Source organism: Poecile atricapillus, chromosome 1, assembly GCF_030490865.1.
Source record: "Poecile atricapillus isolate bPoeAtr1 chromosome 1, bPoeAtr1.hap1, whole genome shotgun sequence".
Taxonomy (NCBI): Eukaryota; Metazoa; Chordata; class Aves; order Passeriformes; family Paridae; genus Poecile; species Poecile atricapillus.
In genome coordinates this window covers 61,635,538-61,661,526 of record NC_081249.1, presented here as the reverse complement: position 1 = coordinate 61,661,526, position 25,989 = coordinate 61,635,538, and the positions used below count along the sequence as shown (strand labels likewise).

Here is a 25,989-nt window from a genome sequence, read left to right as displayed (position 1 = left end):
TTGCATATTGTATATTGCCATTATTGCATTGCATAGATGTCATATCTTTCAGTTTGGTTGGTGCGGCAAAATAAAGTTTTATGTTATACACACAAATAACAATTTTGTGTGTATAACGGTTTTATGTTATACATACAAAAAGATGATGTTCTGGCTAGATGATTACAAAATGTGTAAGCAGATCAAAACTGAAAACTTCATGGGGCATTTTTTAATCAAAAAACTTCTTTTTCTGGTCTGAACTGGGTCAAAAGCAAATCCTAAAATAGTGGAATTTCCCTTGGGATGGAGAAGTAGGTTTTTACTTGCTCTTTCTTCAAACCCAAATTGCTCTGCTGCAGAGTAACATTTTTGCTACTTAGCTGATCTTTGTTCCCTGATTTGAAAGCATAAAAGCTGAGTATAATCCTGTTGTACCTCAGCAGATACACAGACTGTACACAGAAACCCACTGAAAATACTCTAGCTGCCCTTCCCTATTTATGAAGCAGAGAGAATGTGTCTCCTGGCCCAAGAGTTCACTGTTTTAGCTTGGTTCAATTCTCCAAAATTCTAAAACACTCTCTCATGCTTGAAAGATTTTCCAAGACCTGAAGAGTGATGACGTTGCGAAGTCATTCCGAAAGCAAATCAACAAGAAGGAGGGGATCTGTGCTATCGGTGGGACATCAGAGCAGTCCAGTGCTGGCACACAGCACTCCTACTCAGGTAGGTGCAGCTGTCCCACACTGATAGCAGCAAGTGAGCCACGGCTGCAGCAGCACAAACACCTGCCCACTGCTGCCCCTGCTCACCAGGGAGGCAAGGCACAGCTTTCCCGCTGCTGATAACCCATCTCCTTGTACATTTTATCAGGCACTCATTCTGTAACCTCCCCTTGCAACCAGGCAGTTCTTGACTTTTTCCCATGGAGGGCATAACCCCATCAGGGCTTTTCTCCAGCCTGTTTCTCTGAGCTGGTTGCTTTTGTTGCCTCCTGAGCACAGCCCACTCTGAAGCAGTTCCATGGGGAGGAGGTCCTACCCTTGGCTATCTTCTGCAGGGGCAAGAGTGGGGGACTGACTCTCTCTGGGGAAGGGAGAACAGAGGGTGCTTCCAAGGACTCCATCCACCTTCATCCCAGAGGGCACCTCCTCTGAGCTACTGAGAGCCATGGGAGCTGCTGCTGGTACAGACAGGCTAGCTGTGCTTCAGCCCTGTTGAGCTACAGGCACACCTGCCCATTACCCTCTGAATGCTCTTTGCCAGAGCCCAATCCTGGCCAGGCTTTTCTAGATATTCCATATGAAGAGGGTGTAATGTACAATAGGGAATTGTCTGAAGTTATGTGAGATTTCTGTTTGGCAGAGTGGTACAACAATGCATTCAAATTATGGTGAAAGCACAAATGACTCCTTGTCGCCCTGAAACTTAAAACCTTCTGATAGTGTTTTCATAGTTTTAGTTACTTTCCCATGAAAGTTCTATAAACATAAGTTGTTTATCACATTCCTTCTAAGAAATGTCTTTTGATGGATGTTTCATGTGACTAGTGTGCTTGGGAAGGTGGTAACTTAATTATCCAATCCCTGGTCATTGTCAAGAATCTATAAATACTGGAGCCAGAGAATAAAGTTTTTTCCTTTTTTCTGTTCTGACACTGAGAGGTGTTTGTGCGAATCATTTCATGTCCTTCAGCGACAAGTCCTTGCATGGTTTAACATCTGCACCACATGTCTGAGCCACATGGACTTTGTTACCAGTCTCAGTAATATGCCTGCCCTCATGACCCCAGTGAGTGATAAGGGGTGTTGAAGGAGTATTTATCAGCTCAAACCCATTGCTGTCCCCAGCTCATTTGCTTGTCTCCTGAGAGTCTCTTCCATGAAGGGTTTTGTTGATCAGTCACACTGGTGGGAGAGGCTCCCCTAGGAGTTCTGATGTTGTAAGTAAAATGATGGTAGAGGTACTGCATGGCAAACTGATGGATTTGATGTTGTATCCACAGAGGAAGAAAAATATGCCTTTGTCAACTGGATTAACAAAGCCCTTGAGAAGGACCCTGACTGCAAGCACGTGGTGCCAATGAATCCAGAAACAGATGACCTCTTCCAGGCGGTCGGTGATGGCATAGTGCTTTGGTAAATAATACCTTTCTTTCTCAGAAACGGGAACCATGAGTCTGCAAAAACTCACATTTCTGTTTAAACAGAAGCTGCTGAATTTACATTAAGCTTAGGAGCATTTGCAGACTCGGGGCCTTGATAATACTAGAGTTTTTGTGCTTCTTTTATCTTCAAAAAATATAAAGCATATTTCATGCTTAATGAGAATTTTTCCTTGCCTCTAGACACTTACAATTAGATGAAGTCAGTGAAATTTGAGGAGCTGCTTGGTTTTATTTTTGCCCAAGGACTTTTGGTGTTTCACACAAAGCGGCACAAAATAGTGAGTGCTTCCACAGACATTTTCTGCACAGTAAACTTCTCACACAGCTTCACCTTGTGGCATTCTTGGCCTCACACCTACAGTACAATCTGTATGTAGACCAAAATAAGTGCTTAAGTATTGAGTGTGTGCCTCTGTGTATATATGTAGAAGCAGAGGGCGATTATCTATTTTTGTTAAGAAACTCTCCAGCTCTTAGACTTGTCCTGCAATGTAGAGACAAAAGCTATACCTGTATTTTGTGTGCACATAGCTTAGTGTATTTCTTACTTCTTATTATATTTTTCTTTTATTTCCAGTAAGATGATCAACTTTTCAGTGCCAGATACCATTGATGAGAGAACAATCAACAAAAAGAAACTCACGCCCTTCACAATACAGGTACAAAAGCACAACAAAATTCTTTGCTTTTCCCCTTAGGATGCTTTCCTGAAATCAATTAGAAGAAAGGCTGGTTCTGCCCAACACAGTCAGGCAAAATTGTTTGTGGCACAGTGAGTTGCTCAGGTCCATGCCATAAAAACACATATAAAGACTTATATTTACATTTCTTTCCAAATAAATGAGCAACCTGACTAACCAAACACAACGAATAATGCTCACCAGATCAGAGCTTTAGATACTTCTGTGGTAGATGTCATATGAATGCAAGAGCACAGAAATAATACAATACAGAAGTAACACAATGACCAATCGCAGTTGGAGTAGCTCTCAGAAGACTGAATCCCTCTTTTAAGGCATGACAATGGACTTGAACTCACAGCTGCTGTTGTTGCAGTCTGATTTCCTCACCAAAATATTAACTGTGACCCTGGAAGTACCAGGGCAACATGCCTGAAATCGGACCATTGCTGTTGCATGCCTTTTACAAGCCAGTATTTCACCTTGAATAAGGAACCCCTCCTTTATTTCTATCACATGCACATGTATATAATTTTTAAAATGGACAAAAAGGGTGTTAATTTTCACTACTTAAAGCTTATTGCGTTTCTCACACAGCAGTATGTAGAGAGATATTTTTATATGAACAACATCTATGTACCTGGTACAGAGTATAAATAGATACATGGAATAGATATGAACCTAACCCAGTTTAGCCCTCAGCTACTCTGATTTGATGGAGCATTAGCCAGACTCAAGGAAGCTCAGAAGCCATTAAATTGGATTTTTATGCTGTATGCCTCATTTTTCAGTTCTAATCGTTTTGGTCAGCAGCATAACTTAATGATGCAGCTCAGATCAATCCCTGTCACACAGAGACATGATTTGATCAATATAGCTTCCACTTTAACTTAACCCTTTTACAGCTGTCTGCTGGAGAAAAGGTAATTAATTCAAAATGTTCCGGTTTTTCTAGCTTATGAGAATTTACACTATGTCTCTCTCTGCATTTTGTATCTAATCAGATCTCCCTGTCATGACAGCAGTGCTGAAATTCATGTGAGAAATTGCCAATCTGTGTGATAAATTATATTTTCCAGGCTTCTTTGCCTGCTTTGCTTGCCCTCTGTTTACAAAGCCACCTTTTAGCATAGTGTAGACCTGAGGACCAGGTTTTCTTATTCCCTTTCTTTAAATGGACAGGAAATGGCAAAGGAACATAATGTTCCTGAAGTACCAGTTTTATTTCTGCCTGTCACTGTGAATCACTGAATCCCTCAGCTTCCTCTGCACACTCCCAAACCAGGAGTCCGTACTCCAAAGCTCAAGAAGAAAATGTCCAGATATTACCAGTTCTGACCTTGACTGAACTGCAAGGCTAAAAACTCATCAGGTTTATTCATATTGACTCCTGGAACAGCGTGCTCTTTGCAAACACTGCCAACAACTTACTTGTACCTTAGGTATCAGAGCTTTTCAGCGTGATTAGGGAGAGGTGAGCCTGGAATATCTGCCAGTTGATGGGGTTGTAGCTCCTTTGTGTGCAGGACCGAGCAGAGGAGAGTTTGCCCCATGCTGAAACTACATCTGTACTCGAGCCTGAGCTTGAGCATTAGTTCCAGGGAGGGCCTGGCCCTGGTAACCAGGATTGAGCCAGGACACCACTGTGACTGCAGATGTATGCTCTGAGCTCCAGTGCTTTGTGACATGACATTTGCCACCTCTGCCAAAAAGAGGTCCTTTCTGTCTTTGTGTTGAGACCCGGAATCTGCCTGTAATCCCCAGGAGCGTTTGCGTTCCCCTGCCCCCTGTGGTCAGACATGTATCCTGGGCTGCATCAGAAGAACTGTGACCAACAGGTCAAGGAAGGTGGTTCTGTCCTTGTATTCCACTCTGGTGAGCACCCAGAGCACCCAGAGCTGGAGCACTGCCTCAGGAAAGACATGGTTCTGTGTACTCAAATGCATTTACAGTGAAGCTGCCTGCAGATTTCACTTGTTTTGGTTGTGATCCCTTCCTGTAGCCTCAGCTCTCAAGTTCTGCATCATTCAGAAGTTCTCCTCTTTCCCTAGGAAAATCTGAACCTGGCCCTGAACTCTGCTTCAGCCATTGGGTGCCATGTTGTTAACATTGGAGCTGAAGACTTAAAAGAAGGGAAACCTTACCTGGTTCTGGGTCTTTTATGGCAAGTCATCAAAATTGGACTCTTTGCCGACATAGAGATCAGCAGGAATGAAGGTATGTGTGGCTTTTCCTTTCAGTGCTCCTCTGTTATCACTGCAGAGTCTTCAGGATAAAGCTCTTTAAAAAAAAAAAAATCTTGATTTTAATTTTTTTCTTCAAGTATTTGTTGTCTGTTTTCATGACTGGTCTAAGTTTCCTTGCTTTTCACAAGCTTCAGCACTCAAAAGTCCAAGGTTTTATGTAGAGTTGTGTGTTCAGAGCCTTTTCATACTCATTGGGTGAGGAATGGTGGTCTACATCCAAGAATATTGGTGTTTTGGCACTAAATCTGGGATGAGAGAATCTGCACTCAGGAAGTTTGGCTCCTTCTTGCTCTTGATTGCCGAACATCTTTCTTTGTGAAATCATAATTATAGAATCATAGAATATTTTAGGCTGGAAGGAACCTGTGGAGGTGCACTTGGAGATCTGACTCAGCCATCCAGCTACCTGCTTTCAGCAGTACAACATCTTAAGTATAACATCTTAAGGTCAGATGAGGCTGCTTAGGGTCTTTTCCAGTGTTTTCTGGGCAGCCTGTTCCACAGCCCAACCACTCTTGCTCTGAATTTTTTTTTCTAGTTGGAATCTAGTTGGAATTTCCCTTCTGGTGCCTTGTGTCTACAGCTCCTCATCCTTTTCCTGTGCATACTGGAATAATTCAGATCTGGCCCCTCTGTAATGGTTGAAGACAATACTTGCTCCTCTCTCAAATCTCTTTCCAGGCTAAACAATCCCAGTTTTCTCATCATCTTCCCTTATATCACAAACTTCCATCCAAACTCCATTTTCGTGTCCTTCCACTAAACTCACTGCAGTTTGTCAATATCTCTTTTATATCAGGGAGCCAGAAACTGGACACAGCATTCCAGGTGTGTCTCACCAATGCCAAAATTCTCCATGAAGTAGCTTCATCATGAAGGCTGTGGGTGTACCTGCAGTCCACACAGCATCTCATCTCGCTGCTTTGTTCCCATGCCTCTGGGTAGTCCCTCACCCAACAGTGACACTTCTTTTCTGCAGTTTCTGTGCAGGTGTTACCTTCATTCATCACCTTCACATTTCTGTCCCTTTCGTAGCCAGAGCCACCAGTTCCCATTCCTTTGTATGCAGCATTGCCCTGCTTATTTGCTATTTTTTGCCTTTATGGTATTTTCTCCTTCACTTCTCATCTAAGACTTCATCTAAGACTAGACAAGCCAAGAGAATTCTGATTTCTTTTCAGGTTCTCTCTTTCCCTCACAGCCCTTCTCTGCAGCTGTTTCGGGTAAAATTCAGTTTCTTGAACTTGGGATCCTGTATTTCCAATGAGCTTTCACGAGCACATGATTTCAAGGCAGTAATACATCACAACCTCTATGGGAATTACCTGGGATGCACTTAATATCATGTTGGATTTTCCCTATGTCATATCAAATGGTGGTTCAGAGTAGCTTGGAAGACATCTAATACACTCAAGTTCTCATCCTTCATTCATATAAGCTTTTAGCTAATAGCAGTTATTCATATGAATTCCCCAGTGAATGTCTTTGAACATGGCACTATTAAATTGCATTCCATTTTTATTACTGTCATCTAGTTCACTCTGTCTGATTTCCTGACCATCCTCTGTATTGACTATGCCACCTAGCCACTATCATCTTCACATTTTTAGCATATTGCGAGTATTTGTGCCAAAGTAATTCATGCAAAAAAAGGGAGAAAACATTAATCCAAAAATCAATCCACAATCAACTACAAAAGAATCCTTCTTCCAGCCTTCTCTCAGTGTCAACACTGTTCTCTTCATAAAATTCTCTGTCTACTTTCAAATGCTTCTATTACCCCCTATGGTCCAGTGTAATCCCTTGTACCCTACATCAAATTATCTGTTTGACTCCAGTTGTGTTATGTCTCCACTGTTTCCTTTTCGTAGCCAATCCATAATTCTTTCAAGAACTGACAAAAGATACTGGAAGAAAAGCAGAGCAACGTAACACACGCTCTCTTTTTACCACATTAATAATTAGTTTCCATGTTCTTTTCAAAACTAGTTCTAAAGCCTTTCATGGTCCATGGAACACTGCATTTTCAAGGCTCAATCCTCCCATCCTGCCTGTTCCTCCTCTTATGAACATAATATCAATTTTTCTTTATAAATAGTGTATCTCCTCAACTGACAGATGACTTAGCCCTACTGGCCCACAAGCCCATGAAGTCATGTGCAAGTATTCCAGAATGCCTGTGTGAATCCAGTTTCAGTATGAAGGTCACTGAGATTTCTTTCATCTAAGCTGCAAAAATCTTGTGTTCATGTTTTCATTCCAAGCTTGCCCCTGTGCTCAGCATCAGTGGGTCCAGCTCTGCACTTCTCAGTCCAGGAAAGACTTGGACCAGTTGGACTGGGTCCAGAGGAAGGCCACAGAAAGGCTCAGAGTGCTGGGGCACTCCTGTGGAGATGGGCTGAGAGAGCTGAGCTTGTTCAGACTGGAAAAGGGAAGGTTCCAGGGAGACCTTATTGCAGCCTTCAAGTACCTAAAGGGGCTTATGAGAAAGATGATGACAAACTTTTCAGTGAGGCCTGTTGCAGTAGCAAAAGGGGTAATGGTTTTAAACAAAAGAGGGTAGATTTAGACTGGATATGAGGAAGGAATTTTTTGCAATGAAAGTGGTGAAACACTGGCAGAGGTTGCCAAGAGAGGTGGTAGATGCCCCATTCCTGGAAACATTCAAAGTCATGTCAAATGGGGCTCTGAGCAAACTGATTTAGTTGAAGATGTCCCTGCTCATTGCAGGGAGGGTTGACCAGGCCTTTATAGCTCGTGGGCAGCTCTTACACCACGCTGAAATTGTCTCCCACTTGAATATGATCCACTACTATATGATACACAAATTACAACCTTATACTCATTTTATTGATGAGACCCTCCTTCTCTTTACATCCTGCCATGCTAACCCAGTTTGAATTTTCACTACATTTTGGCAACTCACATTTAGAAATGAAGGTAGGAAAATGTGAAAGAGAGAAAACAGTTATACATTTTCCTTCACAAGTATTCACTCATTAATTTTCCTTTTTTATTTTTTCCTGCTTAGCCTTGATTGCTCTTCTGAGAGAAGGAGAGAGCCTGGAGGATCTGATGAAGTTGTCTCCAGAGGATCTGCTGCTGAGATGGGCAAACTATCACCTGGAAAATGCAGGATGCAACAAAGTCAACAACTTCAGCTCAGACATCAAGGTATAAGAAATACTGACCAACAAAAGCAAAACAGCAGCTCTGTACCCAAAATCCTGCCCTCCACACAGAGACTGTGCACTGAAACACTCCAAGTAGCTAAGATTGCTCTGTCAAGATCATGGAGCTGGGTACATAAAATACTTTCATGGGGCTTACCTTTGCACTCAGTAGTATTTCTCCTCTTCCTCCTGACTCCCAGTCATCACTGCCAGCTCCTGCACACCAGATGGCTGGGAAAGGGATGTCTGCTGGCTCTGGACAGGGCATATGTCTGTAAAACTGTATTTTCAGTTCCTTGCCTCTATTGCTCTTCTCCTTTCCAAATCTCCCTAAATAACTCTTGACCTGACTTTTGTTTGGAAAAGCCTGGACCTTACTGAGACATGTAGAGAAAGATGACTGGGCATTTCTAATTCCCCCACTTGATCTTTTGTTCACCTGGACTATGTGCTCCTCTGTCCCAACATTTGCTATAGCCCTGCATGCAGTTGTCTGCAAGTTTTAATTCACTGGGACTATTGAAAAGATTGCAGCTAGACTGGGAGACACTTGCAAGGGTGGGTCTGGAGTCTGGGCAGCATTATTTCATATACCCAGGACCTCTTGGGCTTATGGGTGCAGATTTCAGCAAAGCTTTCTCTGTAGGACCTTCATTGTTCCCAGACAGATGTATCTGAACCTCAGTGGTGCCCTCTGATGAATTTCAGACACTAAAGCCCAGTGTGAGGCCCAGACAGCATCCCAGAGCTGTAGAGGGTGTATAAGGGAGGGTACTTGAGCTGGTTTACAAGAAAGCCAGGGGCTGCCCAGCACACCAACCTCACCAGCCACAACCTGTCTTGCCTGCTCCCAGAATGGGGAGCATGGGGAAAATCCTGTTCTAGAGGTACCTGGTCATAGGCTTCACTAGGGACTGAAGCACAAGCATTTAATTGAAATGCAGGAAAAAAACACCAGGGAAAGCAACGGGAGAGGTAGAGAGTCACATTTGATAAAACCATTTTTATTTTAACAGATTTTTGGTTGACTGGGTGGAGGTGACTGAAGAATATCCATAAAAAGGGAAGGGAATGGAGTGTTCTCCATCTTTCTGTGTGCTGGCCAAAAAGACTACGGTGCAACTGATTAAATCCTATCTACAACTGAAAGCAAAATCCCAATTCCAATCCCAATTCCAATGTTTACAGTTGGAAAATAAGGCACACGTTTACAAGATTTCAGAGTTTACAGACATTCTCTAAGTCTGTCCTTCCACCTCACTTCTGCTGTAAATAACCACTTCCTATATATGGTGTGTAGTAATGCAGATGTAAAATATTTAAAATTATTCAGGTAGTCTGCTTTACATTTTGAAGACCATCAGTTGGATTAGTTAGACAAGTCCCTAGACATTAACATGTTGCTTTATTTTCAGTTCTTTGAGCTGTTTTTGAAGTGAGTTAATATTTTCCACATATGGAAGCAGCGTACTATTTCACAAAAGATTAAAGACACAGCATGTTAAATCCTTGTCTTGTTCCTGCCCTTTTGCCTGAAAAATGCTGATACTGTTGTCAGTGTTAACTTTTGTCCTTGAAAACTGTGCTTTCTCTTCCACAACTGTTCCAGCCTTGCTTTGAAATCCACTTTAAATATCTGCTTTCTCCTTCTGCATTTTCTTTTATTAAATGCTCAGCAGCCTGACTTCTACAGCATTATAAAGGTATGCATTTTTTTACCTCTAATTCTATGTTCAGATTAAGTAAATTCTGATATCTTTTTGTTGTTGCTGTCCTTTCTGTAAGTCCAACACACAGCATTTTTGCCTCGTGTGCTGGGCATTCTGCAGCATATATATATTGGCTCAGGGAAGAAATAGATCTGGCAAACACAGCATAAAGTAGGAATTGCTAAGTGCTTCCAGCTTAATTAATTTAATTATGTAGCCCAATGATCGATGTAATAAAAATGAAGCATTCAGGCGCATTGTTCAGGGAAGCACTGGCATGCAGAGGCTGGGCTTTAGATGTAATTTTTCTTCCCTTTAATTTCTCTGTCTGTCACAGGACTCAAGAGCTTATTACCATTTGCTGAACCAAGTCGCCCCCAAGGGAGATGAAGAAGGCATTCCAGCTATTACTATTGACATGTCAGGATTAAGGGTAAGATGAGATAAGTTTGGAGTAAATGCCGATATTTTCTGTCCATTACGTGCATTGCTGGCCAATGCAGCGCTGCACTGGGATGTCAGGACCAGCAAATTCTTTCTTGCATTGCAACACAATCTTGTATTTCAGAAATCAAAGCTTCCAAAGAATTAAATTACGTGTTTGGGTTTTTGTTAGATAATAACTCTGAAACTTCAGCAACCATTTAATCACACTGATAAAATACTAGCATGTAACAAGTGTATTTAAATGCATTTCTCTGTGAATTTCATCAAACCATCACATTTTATATGGAATATGGCTGTAAAAGCAATATGGTGAGGTGTTTGAATCGCAGGCAAAGCCCATTTGAAAACACAGACTCGCCATAGGTAAAAGTGGGAATGGGAACACCTATAAATCCATCAAGGAGCTGCCTTAGCAGCTAGATCCCCACACAGAGACCCAAGTGGGTGTGGTGTGGGTGCAGAGCCAGGGCGGGCTGAGGCTGATGTCCCCTTGTCCTGGGCAGGAGAAGGATGATGTGCAGCGAGCCGAGTGCATGCTGCAGCAGGCCGAGCGCCTCGGCTGCCGCCAGTTCGTCACTGCCACTGACGTCGTCCGGGGGAACCCCAAGCTCAACCTGGCCTTCATCGCCAATTTGTTCAACAAATACCCTGCCCTGCATAAGCCAGAGAACCAGGACATCGACTGGAGCTCCATCGAAGGTCAGGAGAGTGCAAATATTGCACAGTGCTCCGTGATATTTCTCATGTGTCTCCTGTTCATGGTTCAGTGAGTTGTAAATTCAGTTAGGGTTTCTTTCCAAAACACTTACTTTACTGAAGTGTGGTGCTCTGTGGGCCTTTCACTGATGTGTCTGTTGTTTTAGGTGAGACAAGGGAAGAAAGGACATTTAGGAACTGGATGAACTCACTTGGTGTTAATCCACGTGTAAATCACTTGTATAGGTAAGATGAGGTATTACACTTCCTTCAGATGATAAATACAGCCAGCAAGTTGTTAGCAAAAGCATAAAAACTTTTGGGCCCTATAAAAATATATGCTGCTTTGTGTTTCCCAGGAAACTAAGTTTACCTCTGCTAATAGTTGAGTTGTGTTTCCTTCCTCTGTTCTTTGGACAATGACATATCCTTTTTGTTGTTTTCAGTGACCTGTCAGATGCCTTGGTTATCTTCCAACTCTATGAAAAGATCAAAGTGCCAGTAGACTGGAACAGGGTGAACAAACCACCATACCCTAAACTGGGTGGCAACATGAAGAAGGTACAAACAGCTAGAATAGCTCTATTAGGGATGCCTTATCCTCAGTGAATGCCTATATCATTTCAAACAACAATATGGATACTCATGTTGCTCTCCAGTCCCAAGGACAGCATCTTAAATGATTTTTTTATTTATGATTTTTTTATTTATGTATTTATGGTTATCCACTTTGTCAGTGGATAATTTTTCATTCTGAAAGAGAAATATACATTAGACTCACTTGCTTTGTTGACAGGTGAAAAATATTTGTTAAGTAAAAAGACCTGACAACGTTTGTATCAGTATTTAGAAACTGTATTTGCAGATCTCTTTTGCTATGGCTTTAGGCAGTGATTGTAATGCTTCTGGTCTGTGAAATGCATGGCACGAGCTTAATTGCAGCTGTCTGGATCACTGCCCTCCACATCAAATGAAGACAGTGATGGTAAGCATTCTTGATCAGATGCATCAAGAACCGATCACACAGCTGCTGCTAAATACAAAGCTTTCTCCCAACTATCTGGATGAGTAATTGCATCCAGTTAGACCAGAGCGATCAACTGATCTAAAATATTGGCTGGGACACTAATCCTTTGTCTCAGTGCAATGCCATGATGCTGGAGGTACCCATGAGCCATACGCCTTTATTTTCCAGGCTAATCTGCTTTTCAGGCCCTGATAATGAAGTATAGCATTTTCTTCTATGTTAAAATGTTTAAAATGGTATTTTTGGGATGGATTTGCCCGCTGGTAGTGAATCAGCTGTTTTATCACAGAGCACCGAAGTTCCTGTTTGCCCAGGAGGATCTGGGATGAGTGATCCAAAGAATTTAAAGTAACAGTGTCTTGTTTGCTTTCTTTTTTTTTTTTCCCTATATTTATGAACCGCACCAATTGACCCTGCCATTTAACAGCTTGAAAACTGCAACTATGCAGTGGAACTGGGAAAGAATCAAGCCAAATTTTCCCTTGTTGGCATTGCTGGGCAAGACCTGAATGAAGGAAACCGTACCCTCACGCTGGCCTTAATCTGGCAGTTGATGAGAAGGTAGGTCAGCCAGCCACGAGCTTCCGAGTCTTTTGGTATGCTCAGTTTGCATTGCTGTAGTTTCCTGATGCTCTCACTGAGAAGGCTCTACAGGCTTCACTCCTCTGTTTGCACTTCAGGGCCAAGGCAGAGTGACCTTCTGCCCACTCCTAGTTAAGTGTGTGATCAGAGCACATCTTGTGGGCAAGGCCATTACAGTCAGCTCATGCAGAAGATTATTATTGTCACTATCTGTGTAGCAAGAAGAAATGTTTATTGCATAGAAAAGAGGAAAAGAAGTTATAAAGTCTCTGCATCAGGAAACGGGGGCAATGTACCAGAAACAAGGAATTGATGCAGAAATTTTGTAAGCTGCTCCCTGGGCACAACTCAGCACCTCTCCCCATTTTAATGTAATTCTCTGTGTGTGCATGTTTCTGTGTTTAAGAGTGCCATATCTGAGAACAAAGAGCCTCACTAGTTAGGAACTGAATACAAACTAAATTCAGACAATAGAGAAAGATGTAGGTTTATTGGTAAGGTAGTTAAAATAGGAATGAGGTGATTACTTACCATCAGTTTGGGATATATTTCCAAGCTGTATGCTGACATATAAGCAAAATACTCCAGGCTTGTTTTTATGCAGAAGGTCAGTCTTAGGTGAGCAGAAGGATTCCCTTCTATTTCTAAAACCTTATTTTTTAAGCACTATGGGAGTGAGTAATTTACAATTAAATACATTAAGAGGGACCTTCCAGGAATTTTAAGCAACCAGAACTTTTGACATTCCCAAAACAATGGTTAAAGAATTGGGGATGAATTAAAGTCCTTAGATTAATTATTGTGTTATAATGTAAATCATATGCACAGTGAGTGTGTGTGAGGCAGAGGAATATTAGATCATTGGGATGATCCCAGACAGGACAGTTCTGAGGTTACAGCAGGCTTTCAGCAAATCACCTGGCTTCCCTCTTAAGGTACACCCTGAATATCCTTGAAGACATTGGTGGTGGAGAGAAGGTCAATGATGAAATAATTGTCAGCTGGGTCAATGAAACACTCACTGCGGCTGGGAAGGATTCAACCATCTCCAGTTTCAAGGTACAGGCTTTTTCAGAAGTCTCTGCTCAGGAATCTCTTATTCAGTGTGCTTGTGTGTATGATATATACATGTGGGTATACATATACACACACATTCATCATGATATAACTCACTACATAGCTTGTTTTTCATTCCCTTTTAAAAGCTTGTCCAAATACACAGATTTTATTCAAGTGACTTTTTTGTGAAGAAGTAATAGAAAAATGATATGGTGAACACTACAGGAAACACCTTGAATTCCATTTTGACATGGGAAATCAAAAATGGAGACAGGAATGATGACTGGAATTAAGAAAGAACTGCTGTGCTGTTGGTTATGAATCAACAGCAATTACAAATGACACTATTAAAATTAACAACAGCAGTACATTTATAACCTGCTGGTACCATCCAGGGGTACCTTGCCCTATTTTGCAAGCTACCATACAAACACAGAGATGGACCGGTTCTAGAGTGCTTCCAATTCCGCTCACGTATCTATGACACTTCCCAAGCTAGGGAACACTCAGTGGATATAAATCAGCACTTTGCACCAGGCGAGAACAGGTCCATCAAACTTCATGTAATGAGTTCAGGAATCACACAGCTGGTCCCCCTCACACCTCCCATCAGGAGGTGTCTGTCAGTGTCATCTCCCCACAGGAAGCAAATGCACTAGCCCTGCACCCCATCTTTTGCTTTAATGACATTGTATTCTATGACAAGGTGACCTGCTTCATGGATGAGGGAAAGGCAATGGATGTTGTCTACCTGGATTTTAGTGAAGCCTTTGACGCTGTTTACCACAACAGTTTCTCCTGCAGAAACTGGCTGCACATGGCTTGGGCAGGTGCACTATTTGCTGGGTAAAAACTGGATGGCCAAGCCCAGAGAGTGGTGGTGAATAGAATTACATCCAACTGGCTGCCTGTCACCAGAGGTGTTCCCAGGGCTCAGTTTTGGGGCCATTTAACATCTTTATTGATGATCTGGACAAGCAGATCAAGTGCATCCACAGTCAGTTTGCAGAAGACACCAAATTGTATGGGAATGTTGATCTGCTGGAAGGCAAGAAGGCTCTGCAGAAGGATCTGGACAGGCTGGATTAATGGACCAAGGCCAGTTGTATGAGGTTCAGTGAGGCCAAGTACCAGGTCCTGTGCTTGTGTCACAACAACCCCTGCAGTACTACCGGCTTGGGGAAGAGCGGCTGGAAAGCTGCACAGCAGCAAAGGGCCTGGGGGTGCTGGTCAACAGCACCTAAACATCAGCTACCATGTGCCCAGGTAGCCAAGAAGGCCAATGGCATCCTGGCCTGTGCCAGCAACAGTGTGGGCAGCAGGAGCAGGGCAGGGATTGTCCCCTGTGCTTGGCCACACCTTGAATGCCGTGTCCAGTTCTGGGGCCCTCACCACGAGGAAGTCACTGAGGTGCTGGAGCGTGCCTAAAAGGCAACAAAGCTGGGAAGGCTCTGGAGCATAAATCCTATGAGGAGCAGCTGAGGGAGTTGGGGGTGTTTAGCCTCAAGGAAGGGAGGCACAGGGGAGACCTCATCACTCCCTACAATTGCCTGAAAGGAGGGAGCAGCCAGGTGGGGATCAGTCTCTTCTCCCAGGTAACAAGTGACAGGATAGGAGGAAATCGTCTTGAGTTTGGAAATAGCCAGGGGAAGTTTAGATTGGATATTAGGGGAAGTTTCTTCCCTCAAAGGGTTGTCAGGCTCTGGAATAGGCTGTCTAGTGAAGTGAGTCACCATTACTGGAGGGTTTAAAATGTGTAGTTGTGATGCTTAGGGACATGATTTAGTGGTGGACTGGGAAGTGCTAGATTAAGGGTGGACTTGATCATAAAAATATTTTCCAACCTAATTGATTCTATAATGTTTCCTCCCTTGGGGAAAAAAAAAAAATAAAATCCTTGAAAGAGTTCTTAGTCTGACTTAGATGAAAAATTACTCTAAGCAGCCCTTTTTGAAGATCTAAATGGTATTTGACTGAACTGTCCATTGCTCTTGAGTCTAGACTCTGGCTTTGTGGGAGTTCTGTCATCCTGTTCTTGCATTTAATTTTCTTTTCTGTCTATGCAGGATAGCAAAATCAGCACCAGCATGCCAGTCCTGGATCTCATTGATGCCATTCAACCAGGGTCAATCAAGTATGACCTCTTGAAAACAGAGGACCTGAATGATGAGGAGAAACTAAATAATGCTAAGTATGTTTCTGCCAAGTAGCATTTAGCATGAGTTACCTGCTCAGGCTTGCCTAACTCTGTCTTTGAAAACTGCTCTGCTGTCATTGTCATCTGGCACAACTTCATGTGAGAAATACCACCTGAGTTAGAAGCATGAAGGCTGGGAGTTGGGTAGTAAAATGACTATCAATGGAAATGGAGTGTGTAATATTATAGTTCCTGCTTTATAAATCCCTTGAAAGGACTGAAATCATTTGGTTTCATAAGCTCCTATTTTCTCATATTAAATTTAAAATTCTTTCAGAGATCGGGGAACAATGCCAACAATAGTGAGACATGGGAAACAGGGATTAGAGGTCATGATAGCTCTTTAGTCACATACAGGTGGAACATGGGCATATTTAAGAGAGAAAGGGGAGGACAGGATTCCTGCATGAAAAACTGGTTCTGTAGATGTGGATATTGATTTTTCTTCCCTGAATGCAAATGATTTCCTAGCAGAGAGTCAATTCTGGGGGCATCTCCCTCTCCTTTCAGAGTTACACAGATCACCTTCTGATCTGATCATTAGCTTAACTTCTCCTTTTCTATGCAGTAACTACAAAGGAGAAAAAGATGACTGTAAAGCAATCAGAGCTGCCATTATTTTTCTAAATACTTTTCCCACTCTTTTTTTCCCCCTTGCATTTCCTAACATCTGTTCTCTTTCTTTTCTTGCAATCCTATATGTGCTTTTCTCTGTACTTTATTTCTTAATTCCTCTGCTGTTCTTTTTCTTATTTTCCACCCCTATTCCCCCATGCTCCCAATGCTTCTCTGCATTTTGGGGAAAATTTCACAAATGTATGTGTTCTGAAGTAGGAAGAACCTGGGGTTTTCTAGCTCTTTTTAATGAAAAAATAGAAGAGACAAACCCACTGGAGAACAGCCAGTGGCTCTGAGCAGGGAGATGGGAATGTCAACTTGCACATTCTGGGTATGACTGAAACAAGTCCCCAAATGTTGATTTCCAGCAGCACTGAGCTCCACTGACATCAGCCTTCTGCTTCCATCCTTGCAAGTTTGTTTATGTGCAAAGTTTGGGTCTCAGAGGCTGAGGGGGAGCAAGACCAGAATGTCTGATTGTCAGGATAGTCTTTCAGGGAATGGAAGATTAAATGTATTATACCAGGATCTGACCTGCAGTCTCCCATCCTGCAGAGCTGCAACCATCAGGAGATGCACTCTGCCTTTTATTAGAAATGTAGTTCTTTATGAACCTGTCTCATACATTCCTATAGAAAAGTTTAACTTCGGTGAATCAATGAAACCCATTCTGGTATTGATCATGCAAAAGACTTAACAGGGGGAAAAATAATGCTACTGCACTAATTTCTGTCTTTATTTTTTTCCTCTTTTTTCCACCCCTGCAACACAGATACGCCATCTCTATGGCAAGAAAAATTGGAGCAAGAGTCTATGCCCTCCCAGAAGATCTGGTTGAAGTAAAACCCAAAATGGTCATGACAGTGTTTGCTTGCCTTATGGGAAAAGGCATGAAGAAAGTTTAAAGCACAAAGGACTCACACTGATGTCTGTTATTCTCCCTTTAGATTCCTTTAAACTGGATGCTCTTCTCTGTATCAAAGAAATATGCAGGATGCTCATGCTTTTAAGGCATGAGTGTTATACACGGTTCCAGGTCATACAGAAGTCATGTATTCTTGTGTAGCCAGGAAATACTTTGTTTTGAACAGTAATATGTGCTTGATTTCTTTGCCTTATTTTCCACTTTGCTAGCTATAGCCATTTCATATTCCTAAACAAGTTTTCGCCACTGTGGCCTAAGCATATCTTTTCATTAATGGACACCAGGGTTTTCTGTGGGAGGTCATCCAGTGACAGACAGCTTTTAGGACTATGAAATGTTATACTCTGCTTCTGTCTGAAAATGTTGTCATGCTTTTCTTAGCATTTCTGCCATATTTACCTTCAGTTTGCGCCTGGGATAACAAAGGACGTTCCCCCAAGCCAATGCAAGTAGTAGTGACTGTATTTTTGGAATGGTAGGATCCTCTGAGGAAATTCTTGTGGAAAGAAAGAAGTGTTTGGTGTCTGTGATGTGTTGCTGGTATGTAAAGTGAGCAGTACTTTTCCCTGCAAATTATGCCTCTGCCATCCATGGCATTACTCACAGATAATATTACTGCTCACCAAAAAAAAAACCATACTGCAGCCTGGTCCTCCAAGAACACCCGAACTCTGGAACCTTTGCAACAAATATTCTCCAAGGGATAATTCATTTTTATGTCATAATACACTTTAAAAAGATTGCAAAGCACGATAGAAATGAAAACCATGTTAAAAACAAATAAGGGAATGTACTCAGTTAGTAGCAATACAATGAGAAGTGAACAAAGGGATGCAGAATGACATATTTATGTAGACAATAAAAATTCAACTCTGTTAACTTCACAGACTTGCACTCGAGGGGCTGCGGCTCTGATTCAGGAGAGCTTTTATACCTGTGCTAGCGTAAGAAACACGTACTAAAATGCTCCCCTGAACCCAGCCTGGGATCCTCAACAGAGCTAAATCAGCTTTGCTTTGCAGCTAACAAGGCACTGTAAATTTGCCTCAGTTGAGGACCTGGCCCTGTCTATGGATTGTCAGTGGGATATATTTGCACTGAATCTCTTCTTTGGCACGAGACATTTACTGGCCTTTATGTGAATTTTACTGTGGTGAAATGCAGAAGGAGGGAATTTTGCCTTAATGCAATCCCATTGACACAGTCTCAGTTCTCTCCCTCTCCCCCTCCCTTTCCTCCCGCCCTTCAAAATTGCCTTAACAAAGAACCAATATTCTATGACATGAGAAGTCTCTCCAAATAAAATGTTCTATAAAGCCAAATGTGTTGTTCTTGCTTTTAGTAGTGGATGTACTAGTCGGTGTGTGTCATAGAGCTGAAATGGGGACAGAGGTAAAAATAATCTGTGGGCTCACTGAGAATGTGTCTTCTGTATTGTTATTGAAACCACAGACTGCAGAGAATGGAAAGAATTATTTCCTAGGCCATTTCTGAAAATGGCACTTGGACACACTGCCAATGATGGGACATTGTTCTGGCTGGACTTCCAGTATGGTTTCCCCATTTGGTGCACTGCACAACATCCTCTTCCTTTCCCCAGGTACCCATAAATTTTGCTTCTTTAAGCATTCTGCAATACAAATATCACAGAATCACTAGGTTGGAAGAGACCTTCAAGATCATCGAGTCCAACGCAGCCCTAACACCTCAAATACACTGTATTGTTCCTGCAGGAACAGCCAGATCTTGTTCCTGATCAGATCTGACTGCCCTGTTCCTCCTAAGAATTTAATACAGGATGGGAAAAGTACAGGATCCTAAAACACATTCTGCCTGGTCCCAGTATTTCCCAGTGCTGGCAGAGGAGGAGAACTTCCAAAGTGTTACACAGTGGAGATGTCACCCCAGCTCATTGCCCAGGAAGGGGGGGTTATGGCCCCTATAGCACTCCTCCTCTCTTCAGGTGTAAGACCTCCTGTTACCAGAGAGAAGAGGGATGGCACTGAAAAGGCAGCTCCTCTCCCCTTGTGGTTGACATGGGAGTCCTTCAGAGGTAAACCAGAGAGAGGAACCTGCGACTGCAGAGCTTCTCTCAGGCGGGATGACCATGTATTGTGGGAACCGCATGCATGCGTGTGCGTTTGCAAAATGAAGGGGCTATTTTTTGTTGGATAAATGGTGTCGATCTGAAAGGACTGGGTAATCCTGCCTGAAGACAGCCCTGCTTCAGGTTCTTTGTTTCAGGGAGATGTCTCACCCCAGACTCAGGGACAGTCATGAAGGATGAAGTAGATGACAGATCGGAAATGGCAGCAGAACCAGGGTGAGAAGGACGGCTTTTCCCTTGACCCCAAATGAATGCAGGTGTTTGTTATCCCTAGAGAGCAGAAGGGATTTTCAGGCATTTTCCAGTCACCAGCTCTTAGTAACTCAGCTTTTTGCACAGGGGTAGGATTTTTAGAGGAGCCTGCTGAGATCGGCGGAGAGAGGAGGCTTCCATACGTGATGCCACTAGGCAAGGTGTAGGACTTCAGGGGCTCTGGAGACTGAAAGCTGCCTCTGCCTCAGGCTCTGGAGAGGAGCCAGGTGATGTACGGTGTCATTTGAATCATGTTTTGTGAAAGGAGCTGTTTTTCCTCCTCCTCCTCAGCATCCCATTGCCGGAGCACCCTGGCACGCAGCCCCCGCGTTGCCAGCGCTCTGCCCGCGGGCTGCATTTGGGAGCCCGCAGCTCTGCAGCAGGGCCAGCTATCCACGAGATGGCACTCAGCGCACCCCCAGCTCCCGACACCGGCAGCCGGGAGCGCCAGCACCGCCATCCTCTGGGAAACGGAGGAAAAAATGGATACGGAACTCTCGGCACAGAGCCAGCACTCGCCAGAGCACCAAAGGGAGCGATGCTGCTGGCAGGGATACCACAGTAAATGCCTACCAGACCTTCGGAACCTCACTTGAAAAACGAATCTGTCACGGCCCCCAAGGTGTGGGAATAGCTGCGTTCTGGTACAGGAGTATAAATATTTTCACTTTTCAGTGCATTTCTGTTTAATCGAGTAGTCTTACTTATTTGATGGAGTTAAGGTTTTGGTTTCATAAACTGGTAATAGCAGCGTGTAATAAAGGTCTCTCTCGGCAGATGCTGAAGGGGTTAAGGCTGTCACAAGCGTCACCAAAAATACCAACCAGGATCCAGAATTTTTTGCTCTTGCTTTCCTCGAACTTTTTCCATCCCTCTTAGAGAAAGCAGCTGTCTTTGGGATTCACTCCCAAATCAAGCTGGCTTTGTAAGCACTTCCATTATTGATTTTCATTGCACAATTAATCATAATTTTCAATGCTTCAAAAAGGCTTAGAGATTCACACGAATAAAAATAAAACATCAGCATTTAGACTAACTAGGAGGAAAAAACCATGAGGGCAATCAATCCACGTGCCTCAGGGTACAGCCTGATCACCAGCTGGACTTAGAAGGAAATGTCCCCCCACAGAGTAGTAAAGCATAATTAGGTGTATGATGAGGGTTTTACACCTTCTTGTAAATCATGTACCCTAGCTAGAAATCATCTGTTCTAGCCTTAGAAAGGGGACAGCAAGCAGTATGGCTGGCTGCTGTGCTCTTGTAGAGATAAGGTTGTTTCTGTTTCCTACAGAACTGGGACTGAACCAAAACCCTAACCTAACCATAACTCGTCCTTCTAAGCGCAGCTTAATTCTGTTATAAGCCTAATGACAAACTGCAGGTCTTGGTGTCCACTGCTGCCTAAATGAGCAGCATCTTTGATCTGGCTTCTTCTTGGAAAATAGGACCCTGTCTCTGTCAGCTGGCTGCAAAAAGCACATGAGCAGCACTGGTCCTACAGCAAGTACCAGCAATTTCTGCTTTCAGCTTGATGGAGAAATGGATCCTGGTGCCTCTGATCTTGCAAACGCATATGCTGAGTTGCTCAGAGTCAGCTCTCTGTCTTCTCCCACTTCTGGCAGCCTCCCCCACCACATGAAGAACAGACTTGACAAGAATTTGGGAGCATTTTCCTTCAGGCTGCTCAGCTGCTTAAGCCCAGCACTTTTGAGGAGCTGTCCTCGTTCTTCACTGCAGATAAACAAACAGAGCACCTCAGAGCACACGTCCATTTGTCACTGAGGTGAGGAGAACCTCTGACCAACCCCTCAGCAATGCGCCCTCCCTTGATTTTGCAGCCCTGGAGCAGAACACCCTGCATGTCTGAGAGACTTCAGAGCATCAGCCTTGCCATGCCTTCTCCTCAAGGCCTGTGTATGTTTGGGTGTCAGTGAAACCATCCTGTGGTTAAGCAACGTGCCAGTGAAAGGTTCAATCAGCCACAGCAGGGAAAATAGAGATTCCGTATCAGCAATTAAGAGATGGGGACATCTGAGTCGAGATCGGAAGCCAATTTTATTGAGTATACAAGGCATTTTTATAGGGTTTTACTCGTATGGCACTTATATAGAGTCCTATTTTTGTTAAAAATTTCCCATTGGTTACACATTCTTCATGACATCAATTCCCTGGTAATCATTACAAAGTTTCACAACATATTTCTGGGTCACTTCTACCCCAGGGAGCAGTCATCTGTATCTGTCTCTCCCATGGTTTGATTAGGCCTAAGATAAGACTTCTTTATCAGTTCCATTGTGCTCTCTGTTTTATTTCCCATACTTCCTGAGGATGATGCAGGCCCTGCCCACCAGGCATCCCCTGTTTGTGGATGTCAAATCACAATTAGGGAAACATGGCCATAGTGTCCCATAATGCTTGTCAGGCCTACCTGGGGCGATGCTGTCCATGTAGTGATCATATCTTGCATACCAGTCAAATGCCTCTAGAAAATTTCCAAATTTGTAGAAACTTCCCAAATTTGCTGTTGGAGCCAGATTCTGAGCAGTGATGGGTGTCTCTGCAGTGTGGATCTGCTTGCACAGACTGATGGTGGTGGGGACCACACCAGCTGAGAGGGGTGAATGAAAGAGCGCAGGACCTTTGTTCTATGGGGTTTCTCTTCACCAGCATCCTTAAACAGGCTCTGGCATCTTTCAAACAGGTCCCAGCATTCTCCAAAAGCCCAAAGGAAGGGTGCACTTCTAATCTCTGCCAAATGCTGAGCAAGAAATGTGAGCAAGTGCAAGGAGTACAAAGAAGAAAGAAAATTCTGCTGATCCAGCCAGAGTCTAGCAGAACACATCACTACCCTGGGCTAATTGCATTCTGGATATGTGCACACATAACCTTTGTACATGGAGAGGGAGACAGATGTGCATCCACTCACGTGCAATGTGGCAAAATTGTGCTCTCTGTAGGTGGCACCTGGACACCTTTCTCAAGTGCTCAGAAGTTCTGCTTGGAGTGCTCCTGGGACACTTTTTGATATCCTCTGCTTACCAATATAAAACTTGCTTTGCAAGTGCTCCTTATTAAGAAAAATAAGGCAAATAAGTCAATGTGTACTGGCAAAGAGAAAACATGAGTCACTTAGACAACGTTGTTTGGGTGGTAGTTTATAACAGACCTTCAGGAAGAAGAGCTCATGAAGAAAGTGTTTAAACAGTACAGATACCTCCCCATTTACCCCAAACTGTGCATACACTAGAGCAGCTTTCTCTCTGCTAACCCAGGAGAGCTAGCAAAAGAGGGTAAAAGAAAAGAATTAATAAATAAAATAGGTTGGCACAACTGAGCCCTCAAAAAATGCCAGGGAAACATGTATTTTCAGCCTCTGCTCACACCTATCAGCCATGATGGAAACATACTGCTGAGGTCTGTTTCCTCCCAGGTTAATCCATCATTTTCTAGCACAACCAGCATCTGATTGTTATATTTGAGAATGATGTGAGGGAGAAATGCCAGAACCACAGAAATTTAGACATAGCCCAGATTTTTCCCTCCTGGTGGTTTCATGGGCTGCAAAATTGTTTCCTGAATGAAATAACAGAGGTTGGTGACATTGGCCATGTATGCAAATGATCACAGTGTCCTACAGAGATTAATTGGTTCATGAATAAAGATGAGGAGCTGAGGTGTGCAGGGAGAAATCATTTATCAATTATATGCCTTGGAAAACTGAAAGATGATGCAGCCTTAACGGCTGAATGGGTTTGAAAGGGGGACTTGTAAATTGAGTTCTAATTCTGTTCTGCCACATTCATAATAAAGAGCTGTTATACTAATTGCATCCTTGTGTGGCTCATGAGCAACAGCACTCAGCTGCATCTCACAGTGAGCAACAGAGATCAGAGTTTAGCTAGATTTTAGTCATCTTCTGCCTCACGTGGGAAGGATGCTCACTGGTTACCTTTGGCCTCGTTAGTAGGGATAATATACCCAAAAAATGGCAAGAGCCTATCAGCAATTTTCATGAGATTATTTTGCATTTGAATCTGAATTTAAAGAGCCAGTAAGGACAGCACAGACTCACTTGGCTTTTATATGCTGCTTGTGTCACACGGATGCATCAGCACGATTCCCACCCCTGGAGGGACTCTCTGATTAACTGGAAACAAGAGGATTCTGGAGGATCAAAACCATAACTGACTATGCTAATCACAAACAAGGAAAAGGATCTGAGGGATGTGGCTGTAGATAACAGCTGACCTCTGCTCCTCCTGCCCCTTCTGAGTGCTTGTTAACAGGTTTACTGTTACAGACAACAGTAGCCTAGTGTGGGCTTTTGCACACATTGAAATACAGACTCAGATCTGAGAACCTTGATGAGACTTGTTATTTAAAATCTTGCTGCTGGATACTGTGCAAGCCCCAGGATCAAAGAGGACATCCACACTTAGGTCACAGTTGCATATAAAGGAAATCTTGTGACACTTGGGCTGCTGAAAACCAGGGGTGACATTTATGAGAGTCACTGGAGATTACTCAGGGCCATTGCTGCAACTGCTCGAAACCATCTGGCTGCAGTGGCTCGAGAAGTTTTTCTTTTGACTTGTTTTATCTGACGGCTTTCCAGGGTCTGGCTCTCTTCCACCAAAACGAGCAGCCTGCAGGAGCCCAGCATGATGACCAGGCACAGCCCAGCATCCCAGCGTGTGCTGAGGGGTCTTGAGCAATGACATAGCTAAGGGACCATGTCCCTGACTTAGCAGAGACATGGGTCTCTTCTGCTACCACCATTTTGGGCACTGACATCTTAAACCACTGCACAAAGATGTGCCAGAGCCTGGTCTGGCTGAGATACAACACCCAGTCTCTGTCCAGGGAGCACTGGTGTTACTACACATGAGTGTGCAGAGATGGCATTCAGCCAAAAGAGTGAAGACATCTCTTTAGAACTGCCTTTAAAGTGTGATTACATTTTTTTAAAGCAATATAATAATGGCACCAGAAGGCTATATATATTGCCAGTCCTAATTCCCAGATGCACAATTTTCAACAAAGAAATCAAGAGAATACTTTGTTAATTATCTGCTCTGAAAACTAAGATCTGCTCATCCCTCTTTAAATGAAAGCCTGTGCATCTCCCAAAGCTACCCTAAAAGTTAATACAAACCAACACAACTGAAATTGCTCCCCATTAATGCAAGGCCTCTGGTCATATTTGCTTTGGCAACACTTGCAAGTATCAGGTCAGCATAGCCCATGGACTACCCAGTGGAGAAGGGACAATTAATCCAAGTGCAGCAAAATCATAGAAAGGATTTTTGACCAAGCAGCTCTTTGGCAGGGAGTGCTGACTCACTCTGTCTGGAAATTATCAGTTTTGATGAATTTCCCAACCAGAGAAATAAATTCATTTGTTCAAGAAAGGAGGATTTCAAATCTTCTCAAATTCAACTAGAACCTCACCTTACAACAGTTTCTAAATTCAATCTTATTTCCTCCAGGTTTAAAAACAGACTGTAGAAATGCAAGTTAATTTTCAATAAAATAATTAAAATGCCTTAGAAAAAATAGAGCAACAGTTAAAATTCTCAAAATGAATTTTTTTATTAATTCAATTTTTTTTAGAGTTGCCCTTCACAGTGTTTTTTTTAGACTTCATTTTTCTTCCCAGATAATCTGAGAAATACTTCCCAGGTTCTCAGAGGTCTTCAAAGGTTATTAAAAGATTTACTGCTGCAGGTAGAGTTTCCTCAAATGCCTTTTTTTCCTTCTTTTTTTTGTATGAAATATTTCCTCTGCATTCCAGAAACCAAAAAGCAAGTAGGAAATCTATAGCTTTCAAACACTGTGTGAACAGTCTCTGAAATAAACCATAGAATCTAGGAAAAGCTACCAACACTAAAAAATGTTTGTCTAAAACTTTCTTCTCAGGTAGACACCAGAAGGTGGTGTTCCCTTTTTCAACTTAACTAACACCCTAAGACATGTAGAGAGATGATCCTTTCCTTTTCTTCAATAAGATAAACCCAACTCCATCAGTTTTTCAATCTCTTCTGTTGAACCTAGCTCAGCAGATCAAATCTTTTTCATATCTGTGCATGAAACATTTCCACATGGAGGAGTGTCTGGATGAG

The 25,989-nt window shown here is 42.9% G+C and overlaps 1 protein-coding gene across 3 annotated transcripts in view; it reads left to right on the top strand.

Annotated features, from left to right (window-relative positions):
* Positions 1-18,823, top strand: part of LCP1 (lymphocyte cytosolic protein 1) — a 49,766-nt gene extending 30,943 nt beyond the window's left edge. For all 3 annotated transcript variants that reach the window (XM_058828750.1, XM_058828743.1, XM_058828737.1), the window contains exons 4-16: positions 579-708; positions 1,988-2,120; positions 2,727-2,808; positions 4,881-5,046; positions 8,107-8,249; positions 10,295-10,390; positions 10,908-11,103; positions 11,268-11,346; positions 11,547-11,661; positions 12,555-12,688; positions 13,645-13,768; positions 15,835-15,959; positions 17,356-18,823. In XM_058828750.1, coding sequence (XP_058684733.1) covers positions 579-708; positions 1,988-2,120; positions 2,727-2,808; positions 4,881-5,046; positions 8,107-8,249; positions 10,295-10,390; positions 10,908-11,103; positions 11,268-11,346; positions 11,547-11,661; positions 12,555-12,688; positions 13,645-13,768; positions 15,835-15,959; positions 17,356-17,488 — 1,656 coding nt within the window. In that variant the 3' untranslated portion in view covers positions 17,489-18,823. The remainder of the gene's footprint in view (positions 1-578; positions 709-1,987; positions 2,121-2,726; positions 2,809-4,880; positions 5,047-8,106; positions 8,250-10,294; positions 10,391-10,907; positions 11,104-11,267; positions 11,347-11,546; positions 11,662-12,554; positions 12,689-13,644; positions 13,769-15,834; positions 15,960-17,355) is intronic.
* Positions 18,824-25,989: the final 7,166 nt, after the last annotated feature.